Raw genomic sequence first — 20217 nt, 5'->3', positions numbered from 1 at the left:
TCGTCTCGGCAGCACACAGCACTCTAATTTACTTCAGTGTCCCGTTGCATATATCCATACATATATAGAAATACAAAACACAAAATACATGTAATAATAATTTTGTCTGGAAGTCTCCTTGTAATTTTCCAGAATGGCCAGGACTGTAATTGGACCCTTTCCCATGAGAACCTGGCCATTCAGGCCGGCTTCTGCAGCCACAGGTTCCCTCTTTTATTGGCGTTTATTGTCAGCGTAAACATGGGGCTGCAGCGTGGAGGCAGCCACTGGTAATTGAGTAGGAACCATGTTATATTTTTAACACAGTGCTTTGGTTATTACGATGGGGGGGTTGGGGGGGGGGACTAATGCTGTTGCACGACGCTGAACACAGTACGAGAATGACACTCAGTGACAGGACACGTCGGTGTGTGTGGCATATGGCGCTCCTCTCTTGGAACAGTTTGCTATTCTCTTTCTAGCATGTTGACAGTGGAGAGACGTTGTGTGTTTGTATGTGTGGGGGGCGTCATAAGCACACAGTCTCATTGTCCTCACTGCCGTATCGCTCTATCTACCAACTTTCGACTTTTCTGCCGACAGTGAACTTTTCAACCAAGGATTCAGTAGTAATGGCCGATTGAGTGTACTTATATATGGCATGCACTATACCTGCATGCCATAAACTATGTTCTGAAATTTACCACGAATATATTAGCCCAAATCGTTCAGAATATAGACCGAAGAATTCAGAACTCTTGTTCACAGTTAGGGATGTCCCGATACAACTTTTTCACTTCCGATACGATACCGATATTGTAGCCTTGAGTATTGGCCGATACCGATATCAATACGATACGATATAGGCACAAATCATACATATATTTATTCCTTATTTTGTTGTGTGGAATGTTAGAAAAGGCTTGATAAAGTGATGTTACTGTTACTGATGTTGTAGTGATATAACAGAAAACAATAGTCGGCAACAGTAGGTATAGGAAAAACTGACCCATTTATTATTAACCAATTGGTTACATAAATTTTAACCTTCAACATAAGAGTATTACCTCAACAAATCCAATAAAAACAATGCAAAATAACCACTGGTTACCAACATCATTATACAATTGAATAGAATAAATTACAGCATTGTCTCTTAAAACGACATGGACCTTATTTTTCTCAATCTTCCAGCCATGCAGCATCTCCTCCATGGCGTGCGTGATTGCATCAGCTGTGTGCGATCCCCTGAATTCACGTGCATGTAACACTGCTCTCTGCAGTGTGAAGTCAGTGTCCACCCAGTGCGCAGTCAGGCTCAACAGAGACAGCGGACGATGGTCTGAGCTCCAGATGTCGGTGGTGAAGCTTATAGCATTTGCCTTCTCCACGTGTGCGGCAATACACTTTTTAACCTCTTCGTGCATCCAGGGTATAGTTTTGTCTACAATTTAGTGGCGGCTAGGAATAATGTAGCGAGGTTCGAGGTGCTCCATTAAGCGTTTAAACCCGACATTACTCACCACCGACAGGGGCTGGTCATCAAGCACAATAAACTGGGCTATCTTTTCTGTTATGGCCATTGCCTTTTTGCTGTCCCGTGGTAGTTTGTCACGTCTTGCAAAGCTTTCGGCCAGCGTGGGTTGCTGAAGCGAGCCAGAGGCTTGTTGCTTCGCCTTGCTGCTCTCGCGAAAATCCTCATGTTCTTTTTTGTGGTGTTTTTTCAAATGTGCGATGAGGTTGCTTGTATTGAACCTTCCCGGTTCTGTCCCTCCACGGGACACTTGCGCCTGACAAATGTTGCATTTAGCTGCAACGTCTTTGTCCGAGTTTACGGTAAAATACTTCCACACAGCCGACATCACTACACCTTGCTGCAGGCACACACGTTGTCGTTGTTGATCACGTGGGCTGTGCATGCTGGATCAGAGACGCTCTTCTTCCGCGGCCGGCACCAACGTTAATTAAGGGGCATTACCACCTACTGTGTTGGAGTGTGATCAAACCAGAGTCACCTATTATAGAAGTCCTGGAGCGGTAAATGGACAGCTTATATCGGAGCGCTTATATCGGAGTTTTTAGATTCAGTCCGATAAAATCCGATATTCACTTTTTTGGTTGATATCGGACTGATTTCCGATATCAATATCGGATCGGGACATCCCTATTCACAGTGTCGAACTCTCATTTGCTGCACACAATGCTCTCCTATCTTCAGGAGGAGAAACCAGCCGCTCTCCCTCCTCCCCTCCTCTTCCTCTTCCTCACCCACCTCCTCTACCTCCTCCTTCTGTAGTCTGTGCTCCTCCTCCCTATCCTCCTCCTCCTCCTCCCCTGGGGCCTCATGTACTAAGGTTGCGTACGCACAAAAACGTGGCGTACGTCCTTTTCCACGCTCACGTTCAGATGTACAAAACGTGAAATGACCGTAAAAATGTGCGGTCGTACGCACGTTTCTACAGCTATTGTTCCTTTGGCGACACTTAGAGGTGACGCTGGGAAACTGGGAAAAAAGGTGAAAACAATGACTCATCAGAGTGATTTGCACATCAGAGACACACTAATGAACAATTAACACACCTTGCAATTATATGGGTGGCTATAAAAGCATGCGCAATGGATAAAGAAAATTGTTTTAAAAATGGCTGCGTTAGCGCTGTTAGAGGACATCGCAAATGGTCAAATCCGAAGGGCGCTGGAGACGCCGGGGCCGACGGAGCAATCCGTGCCCTCTCCTTGCTTGTCTATTCAAAAATAAAAAATTTAAGTTAATAAACACGAGTCAAATTCTTTAATATCCTGGCATCTTTACGCACGACATATGTGTATTGCAAGCAGCCAATTGTATGACCAGTATAATTACAGCATTTATGACTTCAGCATATTTAACTTGGGGATGATCGGTGTCCCCTTGATGGGCTCCCACCACTCCGGTGAGAGCTGTGTCACCGATCAAAGCGGCCACTCTCAAATCGAAGGGGGAGAGTTCCCCCACTCCCGTCCCCCCACCTGTTGCGGTCACGCTTCGGCGTTGGGCAGAAACCCTCCGCTTCACCTCCACCTTGAGGTCTGACCACTTTTTTTTAATTTCAGAGTGTGTGCGCTGCTGAGACCCCACTGCATTGACGGCCTCGCAAACACGCTCCCACTCACTTCTCTTTTGTTTTGCATTTATCCCTGTTGACAGGGTTCCAAATAGCATATGCTTGCGCATTTCTACCTCGTGGAGCAAAATCTCGAGCTCAGACTCCGGTGATCGGATTAAGAGGTGAATCTCAGGTCCAGAGGCCTATTTAAATGAAATTGCATATTTAAATGAGGGCGTGGACAGGGAGGAGTTTGGCACCTCGGCATGTGCGCTCAATTCCACGTTGATCGAGATGTACAAAAGAAACGTGCTTGGATCCATGCGTTCGCACACTTTGATACATCTGAATTTATTTATTTTATTTGACAGTTTCTGGGTTTTGGCGTACGCCAAGTTTCAGTATGAAATCCACGCAAGTCTTAGTACATGAGGCCCCTGATCTCTGCTCCTCTTCCTCCCCCTCCTCCCCTCCTCTCTCCCTCACCCACCTCCTCTACCTCCTCCTTCTGTAGTCTGTGCTCCTCCTCCCTATCCTCCTTCCCTGATCTCTGCTCCTCTTCCTCCCCCTCCTCCCCTCCTCTCTTCCTCACCCACCTCCTCTACCTCCTCCTTCTGTAGTCTGTGCTCCTCCTCCCTATCCTCCTCCTCCTCCCCTGCTCTCTGCTCCTCTTCCTCCCCCTCCTCCCCCTCCTCCCCCTAATCTCTGAACCTCTCCTCCTCCCTTCAGACCAGTGCTTTGACAGGAGGAGTGAGGAGAACACAGAGGCTCGTCTGCTGTCAGCCTCTCTCTTTCAGCTTTAAGTCTCCTTCATTATTTATTATTACATTACATCAGTATATACTCACACACACACACACACACACACACACACACACACACACACACACACACACACACACACAGACAATCTCAAACACACAATCCCACACATATATACACGCACACACACACAGTGGTGGGTACGCAAGTAGATGTATGCATAAATACATGATTCTGTTCTGTGTGTGTGTGCGTGCATGTCCAGCCTTTGTGCCATTAAAGGATCTCTTTAATCCAGAAGAAACTCTGACAGCACGCTGCAGACAGAGGGGCCCGCGTAGATCGGCTCCTAACAAAACAGCAGGTTGAACGGGGCCCCTGGCCTTGTTCTCCTCCTCCCTTCTACTGCAACTCCTACTTTTCTCTCTCTTTCTCTCTCCTCCCCACCCTGTCCTTTCTTCTCACTCCCACTTCACCCCAGGGAAACATACTTTCCCTATCTACACAGGAGGACCACCCAGGAAAGATGACTCAGGCCTCACTCTGAGTGTGTGTGTGTATGTGTGTGTGTGTGTGTGTGTGTGTGTGTGTGTGTGCGTGTGCGTGTGGGTGTGTGTGTATATTTGTGTGCGCGTGTGTTTGTGTGGGTTTTTGGGTGTGTGTCTGTGTGTGCGGTTGTGCGATTGTACTTGTTGTTGTGCGTCATTCCGCCTGTGTGCTCTTCGTACTTCAACATTCAAGCTGCGGTGCAGGATTGATCGTGGACTAACTCTCTCTCTCTCCCTCTCTCCGTCTTCCTCTCTCTATTCCTATCTCTCTTTCTCAGTTGTGAGGACGCGGTGTAAATATTAATGCGTGCCTCTACCTGTGCCACCGGTGGTGACTGTGAGGCTGTTTGATGCCTGCTGGCGGCCGTGCACGCACACGTGCACACGCGCCACCTCCCTAATCCCTCTGAGGTGTCCTTTGAGTTCACTGTGAAAGGCAGGGGCGAGAGAGAGAGAGAGAGAGAGAGAGAGAGAGAGAGAGAGAGAGAGAGAGAGAGAGAGAGAGAGAGAGAGAATAAAGGCGATGGAGTGTTACAGTCAATGGAAAGGTTTGAAGAGTGGGAGAGAGACAGTCCAACGTTAAAGAAAATGTGAGTAGAGTCCAATAGACAGTCAACGGTTAAACCTAAGGTGAGGAGGGAGATCAACCGAGAGACGCTGAAAGGTTTCTCCCACTCTCCTCCCCCTTTCTCTTTTACTTCTTCTCCTTCTTTTCCTCGTTCTATTTTTCATTTAACCCTCTGGTCCCTCCATGTGCTCACCTATTCACTGAACTCTGCAGGATCCAATATCTACCGGAGATTTCAACACACACACATGCACGCACACACAGTCACACACCGACATAAATAAAAACATTGACAAACATACATGCATGCGCACACACAGACACTCCCACTCACATACACAAATAAATGCGTAAAGAGAGACATACAGCCACACATACACACACATACACACACACACACACAAACACACACATAAATGTTTATATGTCCATGGGGCGCTATGTGCGCGTGCACACAGAGCGTGTCGGTGCATGCACGCTCCGCATGAGTGAGAGTGAAAGACGGCTGGATTGAAGTGCAGATCAGGAGGGAGAAATTGATATGGCTGACAGGTACTACGGTTGTAACCGGTGGGTAGTCCTCGCAGAAACACATACAATGCCATAGCCATACATAACCATACACGGTGCCCCAAGGTAAAACGAATCCCCCAGGCTGGAAGGCCTGAAGCTGGGCCTCCTGGGTGCGGCGGTAATATCCCCGGGACTGAGCTTCGCCTGGAGGTCTGCTCGGATCTCCGGTCCATTGTGGTCCAGTCAGGTGTGATGGAGGGGAGGCCATTTGTGAGGTGGGAATCCTCCCGTCGATTATGGACTCGTCTCGAAACACGTTTAATAATGGAATCAGGGACACCCTACCCTTGAAACCTTATGTTGCAGTGTTAGTGTAGGCTGTGTCGTTTTTTTTTTTAAAGAACTGCCAATATATTTTATTATCAGTTCAGTCATTTAAGGCTGCTCTAGAGCAGCGCTTTGCGAGGATACATTTTTTTATTCCTGAATTATTTTCAATTCAGTGGAAGTATCTGTACTTTTATAAATCTTCCTTACAAGAAACACCCTCCCATGTTTATCTGTTACGCCATCTGTGTGCTCATTCCCGTTGTCTGTCCGTCTGTCCCGTAAACCCCGGAACACGTCTGTGACCGACATGTCTAGCGGAGCAGATCACGGCATAATGCGTTCAAGACTCCCACCATCTCCCCCCCATCCCTCTCTGATTCACAAAGGCCTTCTAATCATCGCTTGACTCATCCACTCCCAAATCTGTCTTTCCTGTTTCGCCGAGAGACAGGCGATGGTCTCTGCTCCTGCTCTGCTGACATCTTGTTTTTACTAAATAAACCAGGGGGCCACATGAAAGGGCCCAGCGCCGTGTCACTGTTTGGGGAGGCGGGGCGGACGGGGCCTTTTCCCAGAAGACCTCAGCCTGCGATGCTGTGTCAGGATGCGGGGAATGGACCCGATGCCCCGCCGGGGTGGGGTGGGTGGTGTATACGGGGTGGAGCCGGGAGTTTCCCATGATTCTCTGCTGGTTGTCATCTGTGTCACATGCCACGCCTCCTGCCCGGAGCTGGCAGAGGGGGGGGCAAGGGGGTGGAAAGGGTGAAGTCATTTGTTTGCCACCCTAATTTGACAGCGTAGGTGTGGGTCACACTCACCCCCACAAACTCTTTTGATTGGGTATGGGAATGGAATTTAGTGTTACTGATGGTTTGACCGCTAAAAATGTTTTTATAAAAAGAAGTGCAGTCAATAACATGTTTTCCGGTGTCTTCAAGCGGGCCATTCGCACCGTTGACGTCAAAACAGAATCTGAGGCAATGATGCTGATGAAATCAGGAGGCAAGGGGGTTGTAATTGTATCCAAAATGATGGAGAGAGGCAGGCTTTGATCGGGCAGGGAACGTGACGACCATGGAAACACCCCAATTAACCAGGGATCAAACTGGCTCAACACCAGCTCGGGGTGTTTGCTATGGAGCCCGGCCCTTCCATACAGTGCAGTTCCCATTAGGCAAATGTCATTATGTTAGCATGTTTTACCCCTGTGCACTACAATGACGCTACAAGGCTGTGGGTGTATTTTTGGAATCGAGAGTTTATCCCAAGTTCATTCCTTGTTACTCACTAACGGGCAAAATATATCAAGTCTGGAATAGAGGAGAGATGGAGAAAGGGAATGCTCATGTTTTGATTTAGTGCTTGATTTTGGTTGGCTTCTTGAGCGAATGTCTAGGGCTGAAACCTGGTGACATCGATGTGTGCTCATCTTTCGTCATTAAGAAATGTCGCAATATTTGCATGTGTGTGTGTGTGTGTGTGTGCTCGCTATGCTTCTTCAATGTTACTTTCTCATGAGGGTTAGGCTCTTAGGGGAGGGGGGGGGCGGGGGTCAGCCAGGAAGTGACCCTGACACCCCCAGGTGGTCATGATGATTGTGTGTTTGATTTATGTGTGAGTGCGATGGGGGGGGCTTAGCTCTTGCTTAGAGTGAGGGTGCTACACACAGCTGGCAAACTCCCTCACACACCGTGAACACAATTTGTGTATGCGTCTTTTTTCACGTCTGTGTGCATCTGTGTGTTTGTCTTTGTCCGTGTGTGTGTGTGTGTGCTGTCTTTTCATGGCTGTGAGTTTGTCTCACATGTGCGGTTTGTTTAGTTTCGAGTTTTCCCTCTCCTGGCCTTCCGAGTGTGCGCATGCACTTGCAAGCCTACGTGCACACAGCCGGCAGGCCTGGCTGTGCTGCCCGGGCGAATCAAAGAGTCCACAGGATCCACATGTGCACTGCGAAGGTCTGGTGCTATGTGTCACATGCAGGAACTGGTGCCTTTCTTTCCACTGCTATCAGTTACCGGCATGAACAGAAAAACAGCCCGCTGCTCTACCCAGCAGGCCTACACACACACGCAAATGCGTGCATGCAAGCGTGCACACGCACTCACACGCCTTCATTTTCTGCCTCTCCATTGCCTTTTCCCTTTTGTTGTTGCTTTAATTTTTATATGACTTTTTTCTTTCAGAGAGAGAGGAAGAGAGTTCTCTCTCACTCTCTGTCTCGCTCTCTTTCATTCCCCCCTTTCAATCAGAAAAGCATAGCATAAAGAGAAAATCAATCCATCTCTTCTTCTTTGGTGCCCTGGGGGGCACCAAAGAAGACTGGGATCAATGGGGGACTGGGATCAATGTGTGTTGGAAGTTATTCATATCCACTTAGTGATGTGTAGATACCTCCCCCACCTCACACGCGCACATCCTTTTTGTCACCAAAGTACTAACGACCCCTAAAGAGTCCTCTTGTGGCTGCTCCACACAACTACCACACAGGTTCACTGGAAAGACTCTCTCTCTCTCTCTCTCTCTCTCTCTCTCTCTCTCTCTCTCTCTCTCTCTCTCTCTCTCTCTCTCTCTCTCTCTCTCTCTCTCTCTCTCTCTCTCTCTCTCTCTCTCTCTCTCTCTCTCTCTCTCTCTCACACTGGAGACAAGTTTGGTTCTTTAATGAGGCCAGTTTCCTAGTAATTACTGTCATGACTTTATTAGCCTTCTAACTCACTCTCCCAGACACACACACACATGCACGCCTGCTGAAGACACGCACACGCACACACACAGTTCTGCTAAACACACACACACTAATCGCAGGCTTCATTTCTCTTTTTTTCCTCTCTCCTTCTCTGACACACGCTACCTCTCTCTTTCACACACGAGCACACACACACTCTGAGAGTGGAGTTCATTCATCCTTCCCTGTCTCCTCCCCTGATGATGTGCAGGTTGAGCGAATGTAAAGAACACTGTGTAAGGCGTTGCGCTCTGTGTGTTTCATTCTCAGTCAAATGCAGATGCACGCTCATGTCGCTCTCCCGCTGTCTTTGGGTTGTCGATGTTGATGTTGTTGTTGTTTTAAAACAATTGTACCGCGAACATCAATGTACTTGCTCCAACCGATCTGTCACTCAACCAAGCCTACCTCTCTCTCTCTCTCTCTCTCTCTCTCTCTCTCTCTCTCTCTCTCTCTCTCTCTCTCTCTCTCCCTCTCCCCCCAGGCTTTGCAGGAAAAAGCGGAGGGTCTACAGCGGCAGTTGCACTCCTCTGAGAAGAAGCTGCTCAACAAAGAGTTGGAGATGCAGGAACAGGTATCACAATCTTTCTCTCTTACTATTCTCTCTCTCTCTCTCTTACTCTTTCTCACTCTCTCTCTCTCAGATTTCTTTGTTGCTTTTTGGTTGTTTCCTATTTTCTTTTCACCTGTTTGTATCTGATGTCTCTGTTTCTCTGCCTGCTCTCTCCCTTTCGCTCTTTCTCCTTTTTCCTGTTTCTCTCCCTCTCTTGTTGAAGAAAACATGAAATAAAACAATGCATTTTTCACCTTGGCAGCTCATCACAGTCCTATTATTCATCGATTCAACTAATTATGCCAAAATATCTTGTTTGCCAAAACAGTACTTTTTTGTATTACTCAATTATACATTCAAAAATCGTACCTAGCTCATGAACTGAATACTTTTTTGTGTTTATACTACAACATATGTGATGGCAGGCGCAGAATTTCCATCAATAATATCATAGCATGTATCGCCTCTACACAGCTGGCTAGCAACAGTGCGTAGTCCAGACATTTTCCAAGGTCAAAGAATCAAATCAAACTCTGTGTTATCACACGTGTCCTCATAGAGCAATACATAAGGTGCAATTCACGTTATCTCCCAACAATACTTCGGCCACATTGGTGTACCAAACCAACATATACATCCACTTGGCGAGTTAATTCTGCTATTTGCTGTATCTGACGTACCTGACCCCCCACCCATACTACTTTCCCTCATCCTTGTTTTATGTTTACTTTTACGTTCACTTCCGACAACGCCTCCCCACAATCCCCCCCCTCTCCTCCACCATTGAACCTGACACCAAACGTAAGGCCACACCTGACCCCACCTTTCATTTCCTCCCTCCCCCCCCCTTCCCCTCCCCTCCCCCGCTTCCTCCAACCCACTCTCATGTTCCTCGGTCTATAGCCCCCCTCGCACATTTCCCAAATTCCTTGAGATCCGGCTTCAAGAGCCAGCGCTGCGGGCCAGGAATGTGCGACACACACAAACACACACACACACACACACACACACACACACAGCCCTGTAATCAGGCTCTCCTTTGACCTTGACATCACACAGAGAAGATATGACTAATCATTATACACACACGTGCGCACACACACACACACACACACACACACACACACACACACACACACACACACACACGCATATACACACACACAGCTCTCTTTTGTGGACATGGTGTGCACAGTACGGTATTCATTCTGCTCCTCTCTCTGTCTCTCTCCCTCACAAGCTCTCTCTCTCTGGGCTCCGCCCTTGACCGACCCCTGACCCCTGCGCACACTTCACACACTCACCACACACCTCAGTGTCTGCTCCTCATAAATCCACAATACGGGGACCTTTCATGGCTGGGGTCTCCCCGGGTCACGGAGCCAGTCCCGCAGGCGCTAGCCGCGTTGTTGTTGGCTCCCCCCGTCCCCAGTCCCCCGTCCCCTGTCCTGGGCTCCCTGGCAGTAGCAGGGACGTCGGCCCCCTGTGGGTCCCCAGCTCCAGGGTATTACTACTGTGACTGCTACTACTTCAGCCAACGGGCCACGGCTGGTGTCCACAGCAGACTCCTCAGAACGGAGATACAAGCCACTGAGGGAGCAGAATGCGTTGGCTCAAGGGTGAGGACAGGGGTATCCAACCCAGTGCTGTTTGTTAGCTCCACCTCAACCGCAAGACTAGCCTGCCCTGGTTCATATTGACGGGCTAAGGGTTAGGCTGATCGGGCTGGCTGGAAGTGATTCATTCATACTTAATAAATGATGATTAGTATTAATAACAATTTAATTAGCGTGTGTATAGGTAAGAACTGTCCACCCATGTCACAATTAACCTCCTCAACCACAGCCCTGGTGCTCTACCCAATTGTACCTTTTTGGCGCAATGTTTGTTTATTTGAGTGTGTGTATGCGGTGTGTGCACAGCGCAAGTGTTGCTAAATGCTCATGCATGGATCTGTGTGTGTGTGTGTGTGTGTGTTGGGTGTGCACGTGCACCCGCGTCCATTGGTGCGTATGTGGCCATAATAGTTCCTGACCTCCACTGTGCTGGATCATCTGCCGGGACGCGTCTTTTGTAACACGATGTCGCACGCACTCGGATGAGCAGCTCTGCCCAGACTTCACACAGATGTTGACTGCCGCTCTCTTCCAGCACCCTTGAAGGCTGCGCTGATCCAAAATGGCAGATCTGGAGCCCATATACCTTGGTTCAACTCGCCCCCCCCCCCCGCCCTCCAAGTACTAGTCTTTTGTATAAATATATGATGATACGGCAGGCGCTGTGGTTGAGATGTATTCTCCACGCAACTTGGGAGGTTGATGAATTGAAGTGTGTGTGGGTGTTGCAGAGCTGTATGGATTGATCCATACAGCTGGATCAATCCAGCTGTATCTACTGTTCTCTGTATCTGCGCTCACTGAGTAACAGAGGCATGCTGAACGCAACTTCACTCCTCTCTCTAGTGGTCGTCTTCTGGTACGTGTTGTTATTCCTGCCGCCAGTCCATCCCGCACTTCTAAGATCTTAACTTTAGTTTTATGATATCGTCTCTCTGCTCTCCAACCACTCCTATTGCCTGTTGTATTGAATTGTATTGTATTGTATCTCTTCTCCTTTTTCTCCAAAAGAGTGTTTGTAATGGAATCACTCAATTTATATTAACCAGGCAAATTGAACCTTGTGACCAACTGCTTCCTGTGACGCGCCACCTCACCTCCCCTCACACGGCTCTGGTTCTGTCCCTATGGACCAATGACGTTTTCGTCCCGTCCCGTCCCGTCCCCCCCCCCCCCCTCAGAAAGATCACCTTGCTGTCAGTTAGTGTTCCCCCCCCCCGCCCCTCCTCCACGACCCCCGCGTTTCCCATTCGGCCCCCATCCCGAAAGGGTTGACGCCCACCTACCGACACAGCTGAAACCACACCCTTCGCTCATTAGCATACATCGGCGCCACGGTGACAAACCTGATTCGCGCACGTTCAAAGTGTCTGGGGCCTGGTAGGTGTTCAGCTGGCAGCTGTCAGAGTCCTCTCCGTGTGACAGCAGCAGCGGAGCGCGCCGGTGGGGGGTGTCTGAGCCTCAATCTAAAGACTATATATTTAGATGAAACATTGTCACTTTAGCACAGCCAGGAGTAGGGCGTGGGGGAGGAGTGGGGGGACTGCCTGCTTCACTCCGTCTTCAGTAGCGGGAGAAGACGGTTGTTTCATCAGCAACAAACACCCATCTCCATCTTGTTTTGGTAAAAAAAAATAGAAGAGAGGCACCATCAGTTATTCATTTTTTTATCCCGTTGCCTTTCCTCTTTCAGAGAAAGTCAAAGTCCTTTTGGCTCAGACGTTTGTCACGTTGGGAGAATAGAAAATGGGACACGGCTCGTTTTGCACTCTCATCTCTGGTGTCTCCCGCTCGCTTGGGCTGTCTCTCGCTCTCGTCAGGAGTCTGTCATTGACTGAGAAAATAGGAGTGAGGGAGGGGTGGGCCGCTTTCTTTTTCTCAAATCGTTGACGTTGTTCAAACTCACCCAACATCTGTTTTAATGGCGAGGAGTCTGTGTTGCACACAATCATGTCTTCGCCACCACCTGTCAGTGAACCAAACGCGTCTTTGCCGCTCAAAGTGTTTTTGTTTTTTTTAAAGAGAGAGACGGCATGAGAGAGGATTGTGGTGTGTGTGTGTGTGTGTGTGTGTGTGTGTGTCTGTGTCTGTGTGTGTGTGTAACGGAGGGAAAACAAGAGATTTGAAACCAGAGGCCTTAGTAATAACGGAACATGAATGCAGATCATCCTTTCCTCCTAAGAGGAAACATGTCAGATGTTCAGGGAATTTAGGAGACATACTCGTTTTACTCGTTTTCCCTTTTTTTGGTGAGGAAGGAAGCAACACAGACATGATCTTTTCCCAATTCCATTTCATTGGCCCTGGTCTTTGTTGCCACAACACCACCATCTTCATAGCAATGTCTCCTGGCTCCTCCTCTTAAATGGAGTCAAAAGCAGAGGCGGCTAAAAAATACGGTGGAAAGATACAATGACGGCAAATGTCGTTTCCTAGCCCTAGAGGTACGTTCGCCTGAGACGCGTTAAGACACGGTGTTAAGACCCAATTCATTCTTTCATACGGGGAAAGCGCCGCGGCAATTTCAGGTAGGGGAGGGGCCTTTTGTGCGACTTCAGAAGGGACATGGCTTCGGATGTTCAGATTATTCCTTGTGTGTTTTAAACTTGCCCGTGCTCCAGAAGCCACAGCTCGACCTTGCAACGCACGCATATTTACGCATCTCAAGTGAACGCACCATAACCCAGTTCAGGGAGGATGCGAAATGTTCAGATAAGCCTTTACTGCACGTGCGACATACAGTCATAAACTGGCAGCAAATCCCAATCAACAAAGTGGCGTGAACATAAAAGGCTAGTATCTACCCTTCAAGCTATTAAGCAATGGTTATCAAACTTTAAACAGCAACAGTCGAAGGTAGGCTAATGCTAATCTCTCCACTGCAAAGTGGTCTCGTTGCTCAATGCTTCGTCACAAGCACTAATCAGGGACACATGGGGACCATTAGGCCACTGACTGCATCGTATCACATCACTACCAAGGAATATTCACACAAACTTACACACACACAAACACACACATTTGCACATATATTTGCATACACATAGACACACATGCATACGCACATACATACATGCATCCATTCATACACATATACATGTATATGCAAACCCACACACACATACCAACATATGCACACACACGCACACAGATTAACATTCAAACAACACACGCACCCATCTATGCACATAAACACAAACACACAATATATGCACACAAATAGTAACTCACACACACACCAACACAAACACAACTAGAGCAAACGCCAGAGTGTCCTGTCAGCTTCGATCAGCCTCCCCTGTGCTGGAGAAGGTACACAGAGATGGGAACCCCAGCGTCCCGGCTCAGGCTAATGTATAGGATGGTCCCATCCAGAGGGAGGACACCCCACCACAGGACAGCTTGTAATTTAGACAAGAGAAGCGGATCTGTCGTTGCTGCGGTGTCTCCTTCGTACATGCACTCTGAAAGTGGGGGGAAAAACACCACACACACAGAAGACACAACACAACCAGAGAGAGAGAGAGAGAGAGAGATGGGCGAGAGAGACGGAGACACAGAGTGAGTGAGTCTCGCCTCGCTTTTTTCAAAAGGGTCTCGAATCTGGGATCCGGACTTCTCCGGAATTGTGCACCGAGGGAGCTAGTGGAGGCTCGTGTTTTGTTTATTCAAGCGTTGTTGGCTTGCTTCGGTCGGAGTTGGGGCGAGGGGGAGGCAGATTGTTTTGTCTTGGAAGGCCCTTTCTATTATGACTACAGAAGCGGCTATAGATATAGAGAGAGACGTTTAGAGGAAAAACTCCCCCCAGTGTTGCTGAAGGAACGCTTCAATTAAAGATCTCCCGCCTCCCTGATTAAGGCCTCTCTTTTACATTCTCATCGTCTCCTACTTTGAAATGGTGAAATTGTCCTGGAAAGTCCCTCTGGTTTACTGCAAATTGATGGGACTCGTACCCTGACATCGTTGGCCTCAATAGTTTCAAAACTAATAGGTTGTTTGGGGCAGAGGCTGGAGGAAGAGGGGGAGAGAGGGGGGGGCAGGGCAAGGATTGGCGAAGTCTGATGTACTGGATCCTGTGCCAAGACAATGAGCAGCTCAGTGTTATAGACTGGGACTGTTAAAGACTAGGGGCGGGGGGGGGGGGGCTCAGCTTTGAAGTGCTTTCCAAGCCCCTCTTCATCGCACCCGGAGAGCTACGTTAGCCAAGGCCAAACCGAGCAATCGGTTACATCCAGCAAACATTTAAATCATTTCAGGGGAAACTTTTTCAAACCGTAAATATTCACTGTGTTCTCCTGGAAGAGTGACCGAAGCTAGAGGTTAGAAGAACCGAGGTAGGAAGTATCATGGATTACCTCTAGGTAAGCTGGACATTTGCATTTAGGTTTTGTGGCTGCGATTACTCTCTTTTAACATACACATTTATCACAAAGCTTCAGATATCAAAGTCATTCAGATATGTGTCATTAAAGATCGCCTATTATACTACTTTTCTGGTCTTAATTTCTTATTAATGACTCCTATAGAGCAACCTGACCCGAATCACAGCACAGAAAACTGTGGATTTTCGGGAAACTCTCCCTCTCATCTGGGCGCTTTCAGCATTCTCTGCCAGCACTCGGCTTCGTCCTTCTCCGCCCCCTCTCCCCCCTCCTGCCAACCCCACTCCGTTGTGATTGGTTACCTTCCGGAAGAGCATGTTGCAGCATTACCATACATGGAAAATCCGGAATGTTTTACGTAGGTAAATCCCGGAAATTTGACCTAGTGTTTAGCGCTCTGCACAGCCACCCCAGACGGTCAGCAGGGAATACGCCTATATGCATGTACATCATTATTTGACACTTTAGGTTTATGGTTAAACATAACTATAAATCATTATAACAACGTTTATAGGTCATAAAAGTCTAAAAAGCATAATAGGTGCTCTTTAAGGAGCAAGGAGCGTTTAGGGCGTCCTTCTCAATTATGCCTACAGGTATGCTGTGGACATTGGTATTCAAAGAACCTGCCCTGCCTGGCTCTGTTTGACTCTTCACTGACAGCACAAGTGAGTAGGTTCAGCCGTTTCAATCTGGCAGCGACGGTTTGCAGTAAAACACTTTAACGATACTATAAATGTAGTCCCTCTCTTTTCTGTGTTTGGGGGTGCATGTGTGCATCCCTGCGTGTGTGTGTGTGTGTGTGTGTGTGTGTGTGTGTGTGTGTGTGTGTGTGTGTGTGTGTGTGTGTGTGTGTGTGTGTGTGTGTGTGTGTGTGTGTGTGTGTGTGTGTGTGTGTGTGTGTGTGTGCATCTTTGCAGGCCAACTGGAGGGGTGGTTGTGTGCCTAACCAAACCTTTTCTAACTTCTGTAATCAAACTCTGGTTTTTGAAGAGTGTAATTTAGCCCCAGACAGACTTCCTCCAGTCCTCCCCAGTTGAGCTAGCTAGCCTAGCCTAGCCATCCACCCCCCACCGGCCGCGTTTGATGTGTTTTTCCCCGCCACCGCAGTCCCAAAAGCCCAGGCTGTGTCATGCCCATATCCGTGCGCTGACCAGATTGCACAGTCCCCTCCGTCGCCAGTAGGGGGAGTTTGTGACGAGGCCGGCTTGCCTGGCTCGCCTCGGACCCCCTGCGGAGACAAAAAGGAGCTGTGAAGGGAGAGAGAGAGGCTCTGTGTTGTGAGTAAAGAAGGGATACCCCTCTGTACCGCTGCACCGCTCGCGTGGAAACCATGAAACCCTCACACGGTTCCCCTCTGCAGGGATTTAGTGAGCCACTCAGATGAATGCTTCTCAAAGGGCCCCGTTTGTATGATCTGGTGTTCCGGGCGGCTCGGTCTAGCGGCCTGCCTGGCGGACTGTACCGACTGGTATAGGTGGATCTATCTGTCATCCACATGGGTGGGTACCGTCCCGTGTGATGTCACTTTAGGTAGATGTTGAAACGGCGTGTAATGGGCTGATCAACCCACACCTAAATTACAAGGAAGTCATTCAACCATTATGTCAAACGTCTTTGATGATGGATATAATAGTTTGTTGTTATCGTCTGAATTATCATGCCACCTTGAGGGAGAGGAATTTCAAACAAACTTGTCGTGCCGGGAATTTCTCTTTTTTTACCACAACTAAGCAAACAAGGCCGACAGGTGAGCCGTGCGTATTTGTTTAATTGCGTTTGCACAGTGCCTTTGTGTGCGTCTGATGCTGCGGCACAATAGCCAAAGTGTTGCGATCACTGTGTCGCGCTCGCCTTTGAACCTGCCGCCATGTTGACCTCGTTGTGTTTGTCATTACTTCTACTGGAGGCGAGGTGACAGTCAATCATGAGGTGTGTCTCTCTCTCTTCCCCCCCCCCCCCACCCCCACCAGGTGACGGCAGTGCGGCAGGACTGCGAGGTGAGGATCAAAGGCCTGCTGCCGGCAGAGCTCCAACGGGAGCTGGAGGACACCATCACCTCCCTCAAGGCCCAGGTGTGTGTGTGTGTGTGTGTGTGGGTGCGGAGGAGGAGGAGGACCCACAGATTCCTGTTGCTACATTACACTCTGTTCTGTTTTGAAATGTTGCAACAGCGCTTGCAGGATTCTTGTTGTTACTCAGATGTCGGCATGATTGATATGGTTGATTGTTATCACCTGCACTTTGTGTTAAAGCCTCTGCTAATGACTGCATGTAAATGTAGACTCTAGATACAGGAGCTGAAACTATGCTGAGGCTATGTCCTGGTGCTAGCTTGTTCTTTTTGTGCTTCATAAAAGCACAAAAAGCCCATAATGAAATCAAATGCAGAAACAGACAATAATTACAATATCACAACTATTATTAATAACTTAATGTTAGCAGGATCTTTACTATGTCTTGCTTCGCATTTAATGAATAACACTTTGTCTCAGAGTGTATTGATATTTCCCCCCCACACACACACACACACACACACACACACACAAACCACACAATTTGTCATTCAGCGCTGTAACTTTGGACGACCTTGCATTGTGGAGTACTGTGGGAGTACTGGGGGATCCACTGGGACTTCTGGCCATTCTCTGAACCTTCACAGTGGAGGCTTGGTGTTTTGTAGCCCCACAGTGTGTGCCTGTAGCTCTCCCATCTGCCCCAGCGACAGTGTGGATCCGTACCACCAGTAATTGCTCTGGCACGCTATCTGTGACGAGATGCCCTTGTTGCAAGTTGCTTTGTACCACTTGTTGTTTGGGTGGTTTAGTCAAATGGTGCCCCCCATTTAACCAGTTGCCATAAACATGGCCCTCTTTCTGAACTGTGCCTCTCTCTCTCTCTCTCTCTCTCTCTCTCTCTCTCTCTCTCTCCCTCTCTCCCTCACTTCTCTTCCCTCCCTTTCTTTGCCCATCAGATCACACAGTCCTTTTCCCTTCCACAACAGCAAGAACACACACACACACACACATCCATACACAGTATCACACACACACACACAAACGTCCACCCACAGCCACACACACAGAGCTTCTCAGAGGAACCCTGGTCCTTGTTAGTTTCACTGGGGCCCGAGTTGCAGCGGAGGCCTTTCTTTCGGTTCCTCCGTGTTTACAAAGTAAACAAAAGGCGCCTTTTCTGAAGCAGAGGGAGAGACAGAGAGAGAGAGAGAGAGAGAGAGAGAGAGAGAGAGAGAGAGAGGAGCTGACGGCACCACGAGTTCCTCTGCTAGAACCCACCTGGTGTTCCGAGTCGCTCCATCCGTATCCCCTTTCAGCGCAGCGCAGCAGCTCTGCGATCGGATATGTTTATCGGATGGAGCTCGCGAGCAGCACCGCCTTCACATGCGGCGCATTATTTATTTTGTGTGGAGAAAAGACAAGGCGGTGGCGGCAACGGAGGTGGGGGTAGAAAAAACAGGGGGGCGGGGGGGGGGCGGAATTCAGTCCAGCCACATTTTGCCACAGGGATTTGCATATTCCACATGGCGGCGAAACGCAAAACGAAGCGCTATAACTTTTCTAAGGTCTCACCCCCTCCCCTTCGCCGACATGAAGGAATGCTCTCTGGGCTCGGGTACGGTTAGTTCCAGGACAATGTGGATTCCTTGGCGAGCTGCTGGAGGTTTGCCTGCCCGCCTGGGAGACCCCATGTTGGCCGAGATTGGGGTTTATTTTCAGAAGGCCCCTGTGACACTTGATAAATAAACTCCCAGCTTGTAGCGGAGCGAGGGTGGGTTAACACGTGGTGGCCTCCGCCCCCACCCCCCTCCACCAATACCTCCAGCCCCCGACCCCCTACCTCCACCACCACCAACACAAGCTCCCTCACCTCCACCACCATCACCTCCTCCACAAACTCCATCCCAACCACCACCTGCTGATCCCCCAAACCCCTCTTCCACATCGGTGTACTGCCTCCACCCCTCCACCCTCCCACAGCTCCACCCACGCACGTCGGTCAGAATGCATCAAGCACGTGCTTTTCTGTGTTGCAGGTCAACTTCCTCCAGAAGAGAGCCTCGCTACTGCAGGAGGATCTGGATGCACATCGCAAGGGTAGGTTTTCGTGTGTGTGTGTGTGCGTGTGTGCGTGTGTGCGTGTGTGTGTGTGTGTGTGTGTGTGTGTGTGTGTGTGTGTGTGTGTGTGTGTGTGTGTGTGTGTGTGTGTGTGTGTGTGTGTGTGAAGACATGTTAGGTCATGCATGTTGTGTTCATACATGCATGTACATGCATATGATAAGATTTATTCTATATTTTTTCGAAGTATAAATTATGCTGCTCCCTCTTTCATCATTCACATCATATGAGTCGACGGAGTCATCTCTCATAAATGAGCTCTTACAAATAATTACAAGTTTGAGATAGCAACCATCACAAGTAGAACCAGTAACAGCAGTTGTAACAGAATGGAGTTTTAATATAATTTTGCGTCACAATGTGTTTTAGGTAATGCCGTACCACTTCTCTAACACTGGTAACGGGAAATATACCAGCAACCAACCCATTGAAATATGAAGGACGAAGGCGACCTATCAGATGTGAGCATCATTGACTGTTTCCAGGGCGGCATTTCACCCAATCGTCATGCCATTGGAATATTCATCCTTTTTTTATGCACTCATGTCATGTTTTTTTTATTTCACACTGTATTTATTAACTGATGAACTTTGAATGAAGTATGATTGTTCTATTTAAAAAGTTGTTATTCATTCTTAATAAAACATTTTTGTGTTTTTCTTTTATAACACCGTTTCCGTGTGTTGTGTCTTTGCATGCCTTTTCACCTCATGCGGATACCCTTAGTTCAGTCAACCTGTAAATTAAAAAGTTTTTTTTGTTTTCACATGACCCCGGCGTGTTCACTGTGATTAGCTCGGTAAGAACACACCAACCCACGGCCTTGACTCCCCCATGTCTGTGTAAGCATGGCCCCCTTCCTTTTGTTCATGCCCCTATTGGAGCAGTTGGGAGAGCCGTCGGATCACGGTGGTGGTGGTGGTGTTGGGGGTTTGTGGTTGTTTAAGATAAAGAGCTCTTGGGGTGGATCGTTTAAAGCTCTTGCCAAAAGCTACAGTCATCGGGTCCTGTGTTACAAACCT

The 20217-nt window shown here is 48.5% G+C and overlaps 1 protein-coding gene across 1 annotated transcript in view; it reads left to right on the top strand.

The window, feature by feature from the left end:
* Positions 1-19863, top strand: part of cep112 (centrosomal protein 112) — a 107965-nt gene extending 88102 nt beyond the window's left edge. Inside the window, 4 exon segments of the mRNA XM_060042281.1 lie at positions 8993-9082; positions 17033-17134; positions 19114-19177; positions 19596-19863. Coding sequence (XP_059898264.1) covers positions 8993-9082; positions 17033-17134; positions 19114-19177; positions 19596-19633 — 294 coding nt within the window. The 3' untranslated portion in view covers positions 19634-19863.
* Positions 19864-20217: the final 354 nt, after the last annotated feature.

The sequence above is a fragment of the Gadus macrocephalus genome, chromosome 2 (assembly GCF_031168955.1).
Source record: "Gadus macrocephalus chromosome 2, ASM3116895v1".
NCBI lineage: Eukaryota > Metazoa > Chordata > Actinopteri > Gadiformes > Gadidae > Gadus > Gadus macrocephalus.
The sequence above is the reverse complement of the archived record's forward strand: the minus strand, read 5'-3'. Positions and strand labels throughout refer to the sequence as shown.